Source organism: Drosophila hydei, unplaced genomic scaffold, assembly GCF_003285905.1.
Source record: "Drosophila hydei strain 15085-1641.00,03,60 unplaced genomic scaffold, DhydRS2 tig00008148-arrow-arrow-pilon, whole genome shotgun sequence".
Lineage (NCBI taxonomy): Eukaryota > Metazoa > Arthropoda > Insecta > Diptera > Drosophilidae > Drosophila > Drosophila hydei.
This window is the reverse complement of record NW_022045852.1, coordinates 593,893-607,947: the sequence shown is the minus strand read 5'-3', so window position 1 is coordinate 607,947 and position 14,055 is coordinate 593,893. Positions and strand designations below refer to the sequence as shown.

General features: G+C 37.9%; 1 protein-coding gene across 8 annotated transcripts in view; it reads left to right on the top strand.

Annotated features, from left to right (window-relative positions):
- The window catches only part of LOC111594254 (protein kinase shaggy), a 44,020-nt gene that overhangs the window by 18,240 nt on the left and 11,725 nt on the right, over positions 1–14,055 (top strand). For 3 of the 8 annotated variants that reach the window (XM_030225912.1, XM_030225914.1, XM_030225913.1), the window contains exon 1: positions 4,782–6,616. The exons of 4 other annotated variants lie outside the window; for them this stretch is intronic. In XM_030225912.1, coding sequence (XP_030081772.1) covers positions 4,975–6,616 — 1,642 coding nt within the window. In that variant the 5' untranslated portion in view covers positions 4,782–4,974. Of the gene's footprint in view, positions 1–4,767; positions 6,617–14,055 lie in introns of those variants that run through there. One more of the 8 variants, XM_030225911.1, reaches the window with a different exon arrangement.

Below are 14,055 nucleotides of genomic sequence, written 5' to 3'. Positions count from 1 at the left end.
TATTTATATATAAATATCTTTATATGACACATAATTTGACTTATCAAAAGTATTTGCATGAAATAACAAATAAAGAACAGAAGTTGTTGCCCTGCTTTGATTATCGATTTGTCAGTGTCTGAACGCCTCTTTGTCTTTATCTGATCTGTATTACTTTTAGCTATGACTCTATTTATATATAATATTTTCTTATCTGAAGAAAATGTTAGGAACGCTCTGCAAATTTCATGGTGATGAAAATGTTTATAAGATATCTGCTAGTCTATCATTTACGATTTATATGAATAAATCTAAAAAATGTTGCCCAATGCAGTATAAAATAGAAATTCGGGCATTATCTGCTGATTGCTCTAGTTAAACTGAGCTCAGTCTGGCCTAGTGGGGTCTTTGCGCCGTCTCTTGGTCAAATATGGTCATTTGAGTAGCAAGCTTATGATATAATGAAAGTAAAAGGTGCTTCGAAACATGTAGCAACAAAGAGAGAGAGAGAGGGAAAAAGAGAGAAAAAGAAGAAAACACAAAGTGACATGAAATATTTGCATTTCATTTGTGACAAAAGCAACAGCAACAATGACAACAACAATAATCAAAGAAAGCGCCTCTAGAGATTTTCGTTATTTGAATGTGGGCTCCTCACGTCTATTTGCCAAAGACTCGAAAGACAATGAGTGGACAAAAGAACGATGGAAAAGGCATAAGAAGAACAAGAGGCAGTGCAGGCATAACACGGAACAGGTGCAATTGGTCAATCGTCATTAAGAGGGGAGTCTAGGAAGGGGACTGAAATTGGAAGTAGCATTGCCAAAATCTGATAATGAACCGGATGAAATTGGACAATTGACAGTAGCATATTAATCTAGATACAGTGGGAATGGGAATGGAACGGTTGTAAATAGAAATGAATATGGAAATGGAACGGGTGAAATTGGGTAATCGACATATAGGATGGAATCTGTAGATGGAAATGAAACTGCTGAAATTGGATAATTAACATCTGAAAGAGAATATTTAAATGGCAAAACAAATGAAATTGGAGCTTTTTTAAATTGGGTATTGGGTAATAAGAAAATACATCTACAAGTGGAAAGGCAAATGGAACGTTTTTAAGTGGGAATGAAAATGGAAATGGAACTGCTGAAATTGGATAATGAGCATAGCAAAAAGAGAGTACAAGTGGGAATACAAATCGAAATGGAATTTTTAAAATTGAGTAATTGACATATAAAAGATAATTTATAAAGAGGAATTGGAATGGAATGGGAACGGGAAAGGAGAAAACCTATAAATGGGAATTCATATACATTTGGAATGTAAACTTTGTCTTATCAGAAATTCAGTTCGAGTCGCCTAATGACCGACGAATGAAAACAAACAATTATATATATTTGTACATATATATATATATATATATATATATATATATATATATATATATATATATATATATATATATATATATATATATATATATATATATATATATAAATGGAAAACAATAATAACTAGAGCTGTCAAAACATCAATAATTGCATTTGGTGGCGTCGCTGGCATTTAAAAGCAATTACCTATTGACAGAGCGATCAGTGCAAACCCATTTCGAACTCAACTGGCCACACCTGCTGACCAGTTAATTGGTTTTTGTTCCAACACGCACCGGAATCAACTGGGTTGCCAAGCCAGACAGAGCTGCTTTTGTTTTCTTTTGCAAATGCAACAAGAAAGAAGAAGAAACCATAATGCAAATTCTGATTCGAAATGTTAAACTAACGAATGTAAGTTCATTAAGGAATCAAATGAAATACCTGCAAAATACCTTTGAGCAATGCAAAAATGTGAGTAGGTAGTGTAAGATCAGAAGAACTTTTCTAAATAAATAAATATGGGTATAAATAAAAGAGATTAGATATATTATATAGCTGTGTATATAAGCAATTCATATGACTTGCAGTCCAAATCCTCCATAGAGTATATCAATGTCTTAACTCCAGTGTTGGATTTTCTCAAGAATCGATATTTATATGGGCATTGGGTGAAAGAACAACCCCAGCTGTTCACAACCCTTGTTTGTGTCCATTTCTCAGTTCTATTTATACCTGTTGGGGGGCAGCACCTACTCGCCCTCTTCCTCTCTGTCTCTTTCTGCTCGCGTGTGTATAACAGCAAATGGTGAGACCCACTATTAAATGCCTGACGTTGGCCGTTGAATTATCGACATGCAAGTTCAAGACCCAAAGTTTTTAACCTTACCAACAATGTTTCAACTCATTTGCCATGTAAATTGTATTTGATTTCTTGAAAAGTCGAGGGGCGTGTAGGGCGGGGCGGATAGTTGGGAAAGGGGGAGCTTTTTGTGGACACGTGTTGGTTTTGGAGAAGGCCAAATGCGTCAGGGCCAAGTTCTGTTGTGGCTGTTAAATAAATTATAGAGGTAATGGGAATAGCATTATGCATTAGTGTGTGTTAGCTGGGGAAAGGATTAGTGTTTACTTTTTTGGTCAAAGTTGCGTCGATAAAAGTATATATATATATATTTACCTGCCTTAAATGCGCACAACCTAAAGCCTTAAGAAACTAAAACTAGTTAAAGAAGAAGAAGAACATGTCATTAGGCAATTAAGTCAAATGTCAATGAAGTCAGTTGGTCTAAGTGGTCTTCTAGTCTAATGGACAAACAGGTAGACAGCTAGACAGGTGGTCAAATGTTAGCAGTTGACCAAGTTGAGGGGGCCACAAAAATGATTTGAAGCAGCAGCAACAGCAACGACTGGAGAAAGTTGGAATTTAACCAGTTTCTAACAGATGCAAAGTTTTGCTGTTTGACCCTTAATAGAGTTAGGGAAAAAAGTGTAGAAATCATAATTAGTAAACTTATATTATTGCGACTGTTTTAAATTAGAATATGAATAGAGTTATATAAATGTATATATATATATATATATAAACTTTATTCATTACAAATTTGTCAAATGAATTTCCCAGTTTATGATCGTCATATGATACGGCTTGCAGTGGAATGGAGTGCTTGCTTAGCCATAGCCTGTTGTACCGTTGTTTTCATTCCCAGTTTGTTTCGGTGCGCCGACACTCCTTTAATTTGCGCTAATGCGTCGCTAACGACTAACGAGCTGTGTTTCAAACCAACTCGCCTATCCTTTGTCCTTTGTCAACAGTGTTTTTGCGTGCTAGGACCTAGTTCATGGCAAGTGGACACAACCTAAGAATAACAACAGCGACAGCAACAAAAACAACAACGACAACAAGAACAAGAACAAATAGCGACCGTCACGAAGGCAACTCGAAAATTTTCCACTGTTTGCACTTGAGCAACGCAAGCGACGCAAGCAACTAAAAATTGCCTTCTGGCAATACCTTTTATTACCACTGCTGCTGCTGTTGTTGTTGTTGTTGTTGATTTTACAATCGAGCGCATTTTTTACTATATGTACATATTTAATAAGTTGTAACCCCTTAAAGTCCCCGTCACAAATCCCTCAAGCTTAATCGTTTTAAGCCCCTCTCCGCCCCCACGCACGCACACACTCACAGACAGCCACACACACACGTGTCTCTGTTTGTGTGTTTCACCTCTCGTGTTTTTCGCTTATTTCGATACTCACTGGCTATACGCTATATGCATACATTATACTTTACTGTTTGATTTAACACCTCCGCTTTGCAAAAAGAAAAACATCAACAACAGCAACAGCAAAGAGCGACAAAGAGACGCCCAAACCTTCAAATTCTCAGTTCTTACTTACTATATACTCTGATTACCTCCAAAGTTTTCGGGTCGTGCCATGATAAGATTAGAATAAGAACAATATGTTTGCCTCTGTGTACATGTGTGAGTATGTGAGCGTGAATTTCCCACTGTTGTGCCCCATTTTAAAGGCTACAGCTAAAAGAAGGAAGCGCATGTCGCTGCTGCTGTTGCTGCTGTTTATCAAGTAACTAGCATAGAGTGTGTTCCATTCCGCATTCCTCTTGAACGACGCTGCTGCTACTCACACAACAAAACTTAATGACTTTCGCTTTTGCTCTGTGTGCTTTGTACTTTGTGCTCGCTCTCTTTTTTCGTTTGTTGCTCTCTTTGCTGTTCCGTTGCCGTACGTTGCGTCGCATGTGTGCGTGCGTGCCTGCCTGTGTGTATATGCATGTGTGTGAGTGAGCGTATTTCATATGCGTCAGTCAGCGGCGCCAGCAGCGACGCTTTTGCTGTTGTCGCTGTTGATAATTTGGAAATTCAATTTCAGTTTCAGTTCAATCGCGACCCCAAGAGCGCCCGCACATGAGTGCCAATTGAGTCTCTTAGCAAATTGCAATAACAATAACAGAAACAAAAATAAAAATAAATAATAAATAATTATAATAATACCAGCAAATTCAACACCTGCGCGTAATTTTATATATATTTTTTATTAATTTTTTAAAAATTTGTTTGGAAAATATTTCGTTTTTCTTCACGTGCGTGTGTGTGTATGTGTGTGTTTTTTTTATGGTGATTTGTTTTTATTGCGTGGCGCAGGCGAACGAAAGTTGTCTTGAGGAAAATATCTATTTTTCACAAGCTTTTTTTATTTCTAAAAATAGAAGCAAACAAAAATGAACAGTACACGAAAATAAATGTGAAATGCGAAAATGTTTTGCCATTTATATTTCTATTTCTCTATCTCTTTCTTAATCTCAACAATAAAAACAAAGCAACTATAAAAAAGAGTTAAAAAATAAAGAAATTTCTTTTAAAAATATATAACTATATATTATTGCATTTTATTGATCAGGCAATGTGACTCTGATGCAACAAAGTTGTCAGTGCGTAGAAGAAATTCAAACAAATAGTGAAGGAACCTAAGTGAAAGAGAATAGAAGAAGCAGAACTAGACAGCACAATACATATTTATTTTTCTGTATGTGAGAAAGACTTTGATTAAGAGAATAAAACACAAATATATAATAGCAGACATTGAAAACCTGATGGCAACAACAGCAACAAAAGCCGCAGCAGCAGCGCCAACCGCCAATGCGGTGCTCGCCAACACCAGCAGCAGCAGCAACAGCAGCAACAACAACACTATTAACAATATTATTAGTGCACCTATTAAAATTCCGCTGAGCGAACGATTCTTAACTCAAACGTCGACTGGCTCAGCGGACAGCGGTGTCATCGTGACGAGCGCTTCACAGAAGCAGCTCTGCAGCGGCTCGCAGGCGACGCTGCTGCAGTTGCAACAGCTGCCGGTGCGCAGCAGCAGCGGCTCACTCAGTCTGCACGGTTCGCAGCCGAAATGGCAACGGCAACAACACCACCACCAGCAGCAGCATACACAACAGCAGCAGCAGGCTCAACAGCAGCAACAACAGCTGTTGCTTAGCCAGGACAGCGGCATCGAGCAGCGCGTCGGCGAGCGCAACTCGAGCGGCGCGGGCGGCGGCCAGTCAAACAGCAGCAGTGAATCGCTGGGCAGCAGCAGCGGCAATGAGCAGCTACAGGTAGCAGCTGCTGCCGGACGTACACGTGCCGCATCGGCGCTTGAATTAAGCCATGTTGGCGTCGGCGTCGGCGTCGGTGGTGGTGTTGGCGTTGGCGGCAGCAATGCGCTGCGTCGCATTAAATACAAAAGCACGAACAGCACACAAGGCTTCGATGTGGAGGATCGCATCGAGGAGGTGGACATCGGTGATGATCGTGACGATGAGCACGATCTGGAGGAGGTGGAGGATGACGATGAGGACGATGGCGTTGCTGTCGATGGGGATGAAGATGATACACAGTCGGGCATCATTATCAATATCGGCGCTCACGAGGATGAGGAGCAGCAGCGTCTGAAGGCCGAGATAGCGGCCAAAGTGAAGGCCGAGGAGGAGCTTCCGCTAGAGTTGGCGCCCTTAACAGTTGCTGCAGCCGCGGCCAAGAGACGAGATGCCCGCAGTCTTGGCACAGATGGCCGCATCTTTTTCCCGCTGCTCAAGATCAATGAGGATCCGCATATTGATGCTAAGCTGATCAATCGCAAGGATGGCCTGCAGGACACCATGTACTATCTGGACGAATTCGGCAGTCCGAAACTGCGTGAGAAGTTTGCACGCAAACAGAAACAGCGCCAGGCCAAACAGCAAAAGGCGATCCTCAAGCGGGAGCGCGAGGAGCAGCGCAAAAAGCGTAACACAACGGTGGCCTCCAACTTGGCGGCCAGCGGCCTTGACACCAAAGACCACACAACAACAACAACCAACCACTGTGATAGAAATCGTCTGACGATTAACAAACAGATGTCCGATCCCCATCCGGATAGCAATGATCATGCCCATGCCCATGCCGATGATGATGACGATGATACTGAAGTTGAAATGGTCAAGATGCGCGTACGCAGTCATAGCCATGATAATCATTATGATGCCAACATCAGCAACAACATGAAGTCAATTGGATCAGCAGATGATGCCGGTTACGGGGATGAGGACGATGATGAGATTGAGACCGGTGCCGAGGCCGAAACAGCGCTCCACCATGATGATGGCAACGATTGCCTCGAGAGTGTAAAGACTGTAAAACTGGCTAGAACACAATCCTGCGTTAGTTGGACCAAAGTGGTTCAAAAGTTTAAGCACATACTAGGTAAATACCACGCACTAATCGGCATTTGACAACTATCGATAAATGCATCGTGTTATCGTTTATCAAATCAAAGTCTTAACAATTCCCCATATTAAATGTATATTCAAAGAGCTTGCCTTCCCATTTCTATATTATGTATATATATATATGATATATGATATTTTTTTAAATTCTGCTTTGTTCGCATTAATCTTATTGCTCTCTTTCTCTCTCGTTTCTCTTTTTAGGTAAGTTTCGCTGATTTGAACGTAATCTAGCTTGTAAAGTGCTATCTGGTAAGCTATTTAAATGGGGAAATTATGTTAGTCAAAGGAAGCTGGAGTACTGGTTGGCAACGAGTGGCATTGGAACATTGTTTTTAACTCAGTTTTCTCTGCTCTAATATAGCATTTCTATGACTATTCATATAGTTTATATGGCATACAGACTTTAGATTATATGCTTAGCTTTAGGTTGTGTTTCTGCTTCGAGTTGTCTCTTGTGGCGCTCTCTGCACTTTGTACTTCATAATATTCCGATAAATGATAAAAACATTTCAACGCAACATATTGTACTGATCCATTTCAGTCATTCCGCTCAACTGAAAAATCATCGCTATGCCCTGTTTTTTCTCTGGGGCTTTTATTGGGCGGCTGATAAGTGAATGCGACGCCGCCCTAGCTAATGCTACGCCCTAGTTTGAAAACAGTCCACAAAGTGTTGCTATCATTAGTCTTTGTTGCTGGACTCAGTGATTGATAAGACGACAGCGTTGATTTATGCCAGCTGATGATTTTCACTTTTTCATTTTTTTCTTATTTCGTTTTTGAAAAGTCATTGCCTCTAAGAAGAAGAGATCCTACGTTCCACAATCTGTCACATATACTTATATATATATAATAGGCCTTTGTCTGGTAGAAAGTGATGTAATGTGGAATGAAATGAAATGGAATGGAACAGTGTCAGGTGATATGAAATGAGATATAATAGTTCTGTCTTACGACCTAATATAAATTAATTTTTATATCTATTATATAAATAAAAAGTCGAGTAGAGACATTATGAAATGAAAAGAGATGGCATAAACCATTTTGAAATGCTTGAAACACTGAACGCAATGGGGCCTAAAGTAGAATTAAAACTGACAAGCGAATATATCTTCAAGCGGGGACTATAAGATATATCTTAGACTTGATTTTAATTACAAACCTCTACAGGTATAACAGTATAAAAGTGTAACAGTTTAATATAATATTTGATTTATATACGATAATACTGTAGATCGAAAGGGATAGAGATTGTAAGACGGTATTCCAATAAATATACATATATTTGATATCGGATCGAAATGGGATTACTTGATAAACAACTATTTACAGATATTTATTGAAAGTGTCTGATAACTATTATATATAACAGCTGATATTTGTATAACCAATAAAAATACATTGATTAGGTGTTCCAAATGATATTGTAACTATTTTTAAGTGACATATGGGAGATATAGTGTTATATGGCATATAGTTGACCGATTTCTGAGTTATATAGTCTATATTTCAGATAAATAAGAATTAGCAACGTGGAAGTCGAGTATATTGAGTATGCTTTTCATAAGATATAACATATTTTAGTTAATATGGAATTGAGATATTTATATATACGGAATGTGTTCTAATACAGTGTTATATATCATGTGTATAACAGCTGATCTTTGTATAATAATGGAAAGTATATTGAGATAGAATGCAAAATTAGCTAGATTATATATCAGATAATTACTTGAGTGGAAATATTTGTTAGACTCATCATAATAGATAATATATATAGTATAACAGATAGTCATATATCATGTATAACAGCTTTTGTTGGTACAGCTACATAGAATACAGATAATATAGAATTTGGATATGCGACTTACATGTGAAATGGAAATATTTAATAGACGTCTATTAATATAAATTTTTGAAACACTTATAATATAGGGATATAGACTATTATATAGCAGATTATAACAGCTGACATTTGTATCACGGTGGTATATATACATATTTGTATATACTGTTCTTGGTGTTGGTGTTGGCGTTGTTGCTCTTTAGATTTTGAGTGATAAGGAGATGACACGAGTACTGTATATTCAGGTTATCAGTTTAGCAGGGCGTCAAGTCGTGAAAGATGTTGATTATTATTATTTTTATATAGCCGCCATATACTAATGCGCTTTATAGACGTTTCGTTAACATTTATGTCGCTGTTGTTGTTGTTGTTCTGGCTATTGTTGTTGCGTTAATAATCACGCGCTGCTGCTCGCAAACCGAAATCCGAAAACTTAGTCCAAAAATAATGCAAAACAACACTCTAAGTACATATAGAAACTTAATTATATATACAGATATAATATATATATATATAGTATATTTATATGTTGGTATGTGTATGGAGGCGGGTCTCTGCTGGCGCTTTTCTTGACAGCTGTTGCTGTGCCTTCGCCACGCAGTTCCCAAGTCGAAAACATTTGTCAACTTGTTTTGCTGGCTTTTTATTTTTTGTTATTTTCTTTTTGATTTGATTTAAATTTGAGGGGGGCCTGACAACCTCTATAGCCAAGAACAACAACATGAACAACTTAGACAACGACAACAACTGCTGTTGCCGACTGATCAAATACAAAAGCGGAAGCGGCTGGGGAGGCTGGAGAGGTGGAGGTGAGATAGATAGAGACAGATTGAAAAGTACAGCTGATTTAGCGAACCTTAGTAGCCTGCGATCTATATATAACCCACATCCGATGCTAAGCCAAGCTAGTCAGCCTTAATTATATATATATTCAATCTGATCGAACTAACTTTAGCTTATGACTGATCAGCTCATCAAGTGACTGGCATAAATTGCACAAGTGATTAATTTATTGTATATGCTGCGTATTTTGGCTGGGGCTGGACAGGATGAAATATTCCGATTATATAGGTAAATATACATTTGAATGTATATATTAAATATAACTGCTAAAGTCTTTTCTGGCCGTCGGGTTACATCCAACTGTTTCGACGTCTTTTTGCACTTTTGTTGCGCTGTTTAAGCAGCTGCACCAAAAGCCGCAAGCAATTTAGTTTTCACCTCTTTCTCTTTGCTCCCTTATTCTTATCGATCTGTTATAAAAAACAACAATAACAACAAAAAATGGCTTCCATTTGCTTTCGCATTCGTCTTGAAATGTGCCTCGGTTTATGCAATCGCTTTGGCTCGCCCACACTTTTGGGGCTTCTTTGGCGTGAGTTTTATGCGCTGCACCTAAAAGTATGCAATGCGCATTTGGGCGATGTTTGCAACTGAGCAAGATCATATAGGTGGCCAGCTACTTGCTCTGAATGGGAGAGAGCAACGACAGAGAAGGAGACGCAGCTGCAGCTAAGGGTTTGACTGCCAAGTGCTTCTTTTTGTCCGTGGTCGAGACATCTCGTGATCTGACCGCGTGCCTTCAACCCCACAAACATTTATATATACATTATATATATATATATATATATATATATATATATATATATATATATATATATATATAGATATATATATATATATATATATATAATATATTTACGTACTTACGCGATATCCACCCCTCCCTAATACAGTTGCCAAAAATTTGTCTTTTTTTAACCGCACTCGGTTGTCATTCACACTCACCTGACAACGAGGCGAAAGACGCGGCTCTTAACAATTCTCATATTCGCTGAAAGATTGCTTCTTCTACAGAAGTATCAAAAATTCAGCAATAACAAATTCAAAATAAATTAAAAGAAAATTAACAATAGCAATAACAAACAAGGAAGGGTGCCTTAGTCAGGAGTGCTCGACTAAGACATCGTGAATCCTACGCAGAGCTGCTGTTTGCTATCATTCTACGCTTCATTTATAGATACATTACAAACAGTACATTCTCATGACATCTGTGTGTGTTTACTTCAAGTATAACCGAAATATACGAAATCCCTGTATGACAGTAATTCCTCTAGCTTTACTGTATTCGAGCTACAATTAAAAAACTAAATCAAATTATAGAGTCTGATGGATATTAAGGAAATGGGCTGAGTTGTCGAGAGAAAAAGGTTCAAACTCGTACTGACTGTAGTATGCAGGAATATATTGCTAGTCTGTAGCTTTATACGGACGGACGATATGACGGGGTTTATAAGTACGGACAGACGAATTGGCTCGATCAACTCACCTCATCGTTGTGATCGAGAATATATATGAACTTCATGGGGTCCATTTTTAATGGGTTCAAATTATGAAAGTTCTTAGGAGACTTCAAGTCAATCTGATTTGTTAAATTCGTGAATTTTGATTTACACAATTTGTATAGTTTCCGCTTAACTGACTGACAAATAAACAAGAAGCTATGCTAATATAGATTATAAGACTTAGATATCTATAAGCCAAACTTTCCGTTATCAATGGAGAGCAAATAAATGATATGCATATAAGAAGAGTTTCCAGTTGCATTTCCTTGTCACGCTGTTCCGAAACTCATGGACTAATGTTTCTATTGTTTTATAGAATCAATTTATGGCAGTTAGATTAGGTTCTAGTTTTTGCGAGTCGGTAGCTGTTGTCAGTTTGAAGGATCAATTTCAGTCATTATTCGACTGGGTGAAAACGATTCTATATATGCTTGCAAGCCTTTGCGATCATTGGTAGAGCGAACCGTGTACAATCAAGAGAGAATCTAGTACAAATTATTATATAGTATTTACAGGGTATCCATAGGAGTATGGGTAACATCTTAACTGCAAATTGATACTCTTTTTTAATGAATAGAAGTTTTCAATAATTTAAAAAAAAAAAATTCTTCTTGTGCATGGGAGGTCTACAGTTTTCGGTTTCGGATTTCTATCACGTTATTAGCAACTGAGTGTGTGTATGTATGTATGTATGTGCGTGAGTATTAGCACTCCCGCTTTCCTTCTTTTTCCTCTCTCTCTATGCTTCCCAATGCCTCTGTTTTGAAGTGGTTTCTCTTCGTTCTGCTGCGTCATGCCGTTTTTTCTTTTTTTTTTTTTTTTTTTTTTTGTATTTTGCATTGCACATGCGAGACCCCCGTCACCGTTAATCGACACACCCCCACGGCCCCAATGCCTGTCCCAGCGTCTGCCTCCGGCATTGAGTCTCGCGAGCGCAGTTCTGGTTGCCAACTGTGTTTGTATATCGATTAGTTGTCGTCGCCCCACAAAATAAAAAAAAGCCAAAGACTTGAAAAATTGTTTTTCTATTTTGACAACGCCCCAAACCCTGTCTGTCCGTCTGACCGCCCGCTCCTCTGCTTAGCTACCCTAATGCCATTTACCCATGGGCAAAGCGTTCTTTACTATATTTACAGTGTATCAAATCGGGAGTGCAGCATATATATAGATATATATTATAAAATAGATTTGGGTTAACAATTTGATTAATTCATTCACATAAATCAAAACTATTTGGTTGAGAAACATGTAATTCCCATCGATAAATTAACACAGTTATGTTTTGGTTTGTATATATATAGATACATATTGGAAATATTCCCGTTGACAAACAACATCAATTATAAGACGAAGGAAATCTAAATATACTTGCCTTACCTTATGCATATCAAATGAAAAATTCTATTTTTACGATTTTATTCCCAAAATCGAATTCGAACTTCATTTGATCATAAATCGATTCTATTTATATATTATGGGATACTAAAAAGAAAGAAATTAAATTTGATTTGGAAATGTGAAATTACTTTTTGAGAACTTTTGGACTGAGAACTTCATAGATGAATGAATCACATATATATATATATATATATATATATATATATATATATATATATATATATGTATACATATATACATTATATATATATATATGTATACATATATACATTATATATACGCCTATTTCGTCTCCTTATGCATTTCGTATGCCAATTTGTGGTGTTATTTGGTGGCGCCTCGTGCCGAAAAAAAAAAGAATTTCAATGCCATGTTTGCCACATTGGCCTCCTTTTTATTGTCATGCCCTTTAAAATTGCAAGCAGAAGGGGTCTGCTGAGCCGCTATGCTTTTGTAATTAGACCTAGCGTATATTTGTACATAATGGTCTATAGTATACGATCCACTCCGTGGGTTGTGTAGTTCTGATTAAGTCGTATCGTAGAAGTCACAACAAATTAAATCTGTTGTATAAAAAGTTCATTAAATTGGATATTCTATTTCGATGTGATTCGAATTTGAATTCAGATCGATTCAGAGTACAGGGTATCTAATTGTCGATCATGTTCCTCCGACAATGATTTTGTGAGTTTGCTTTTTTGCTAATATTATTTTTTTAATTGATTCATTATAATGAAATAAATTGTATTTCATTTTTGGTTTCTTGTGCATATCCTTTGATTGCAGCGCTTTCTATCTACGCCCCAATCGCACCCTCTCTTCCTCTCGCTCTCTCTTTCTGTCTCCATTGCATCTGTCAGCTAACGTGGACTGTGCAGACTACTGGGGTGTTAGGGGGCCAACATCTGTCGCATGCTTGGCTGCGCTTGGCTGCTGCTCAACGTTGTCTGTCCATCGGCTGGGCATGGTCCATCTAAGTTGCGCCGCCTGAATCGCAAGAGTCCAAGTCTTGGGGCTACCTTTTTACCATCCATCTGTCTGCCTGTGTCTTAACCTACCTGTCTTATCGTCTTCGCATGTTCTTTTGGCATCTTTATGCTCGCAATTTTCCTGCAATTAAATTTGCAATGCCAAAAACAACAGAAATAAATAACGAAAAAATAAAATGAAATAATTATGAAATTTTCATGAGCCAGAGCCAAAAAAAAACAAAAAAAACAAAACAAAAAACATTGCAGTCGCGTGCGTGCGGCGCTCAGCGGCTTCGAAGCCACAAAGTGAATCAGCTGTTTTGACGGACTGTGGATCGTGGATTGTGGATTGCGAATTGGCAGATCGTGCATCGATTGGCATTAACACGTTGTCGTTGTCGTCGTTGTCGTAGTTGTCGTTCGTTGTCATTGTCGCTCGTCCTCGCCAAGTTTGCTTCGAGCCAACAAGAAAGCAGCGTTTGGCCAATTGTGCAACGGAAGTTCGAGCGATCGCATCGCCGGATCGCAGCTAACGTATCGATCGACCGCATATATAAAGATATATATATTGAGAGAAATACAAATCGGAACTAGCTCTATTCAAGATATATATCTTGATACTTATTTATATGCATATATATGTGGGTGTATGTGTGTGTTTAGAGCTGCATAAATGATTAAGAGATAAAACGCCGACAATTGCTGCTGCTACTTATTTGATAGTTGTTGCTGATTTTGCTTTCGTTTCGACTGATTTTGATATCTTTTTTTGTTTTTGTTTTTGTGCTGAGCATTTCTATTTGAAGATCGTTCGAAGCGATCGAATCGATTAATTGTCTGCGTTAAACGTCAA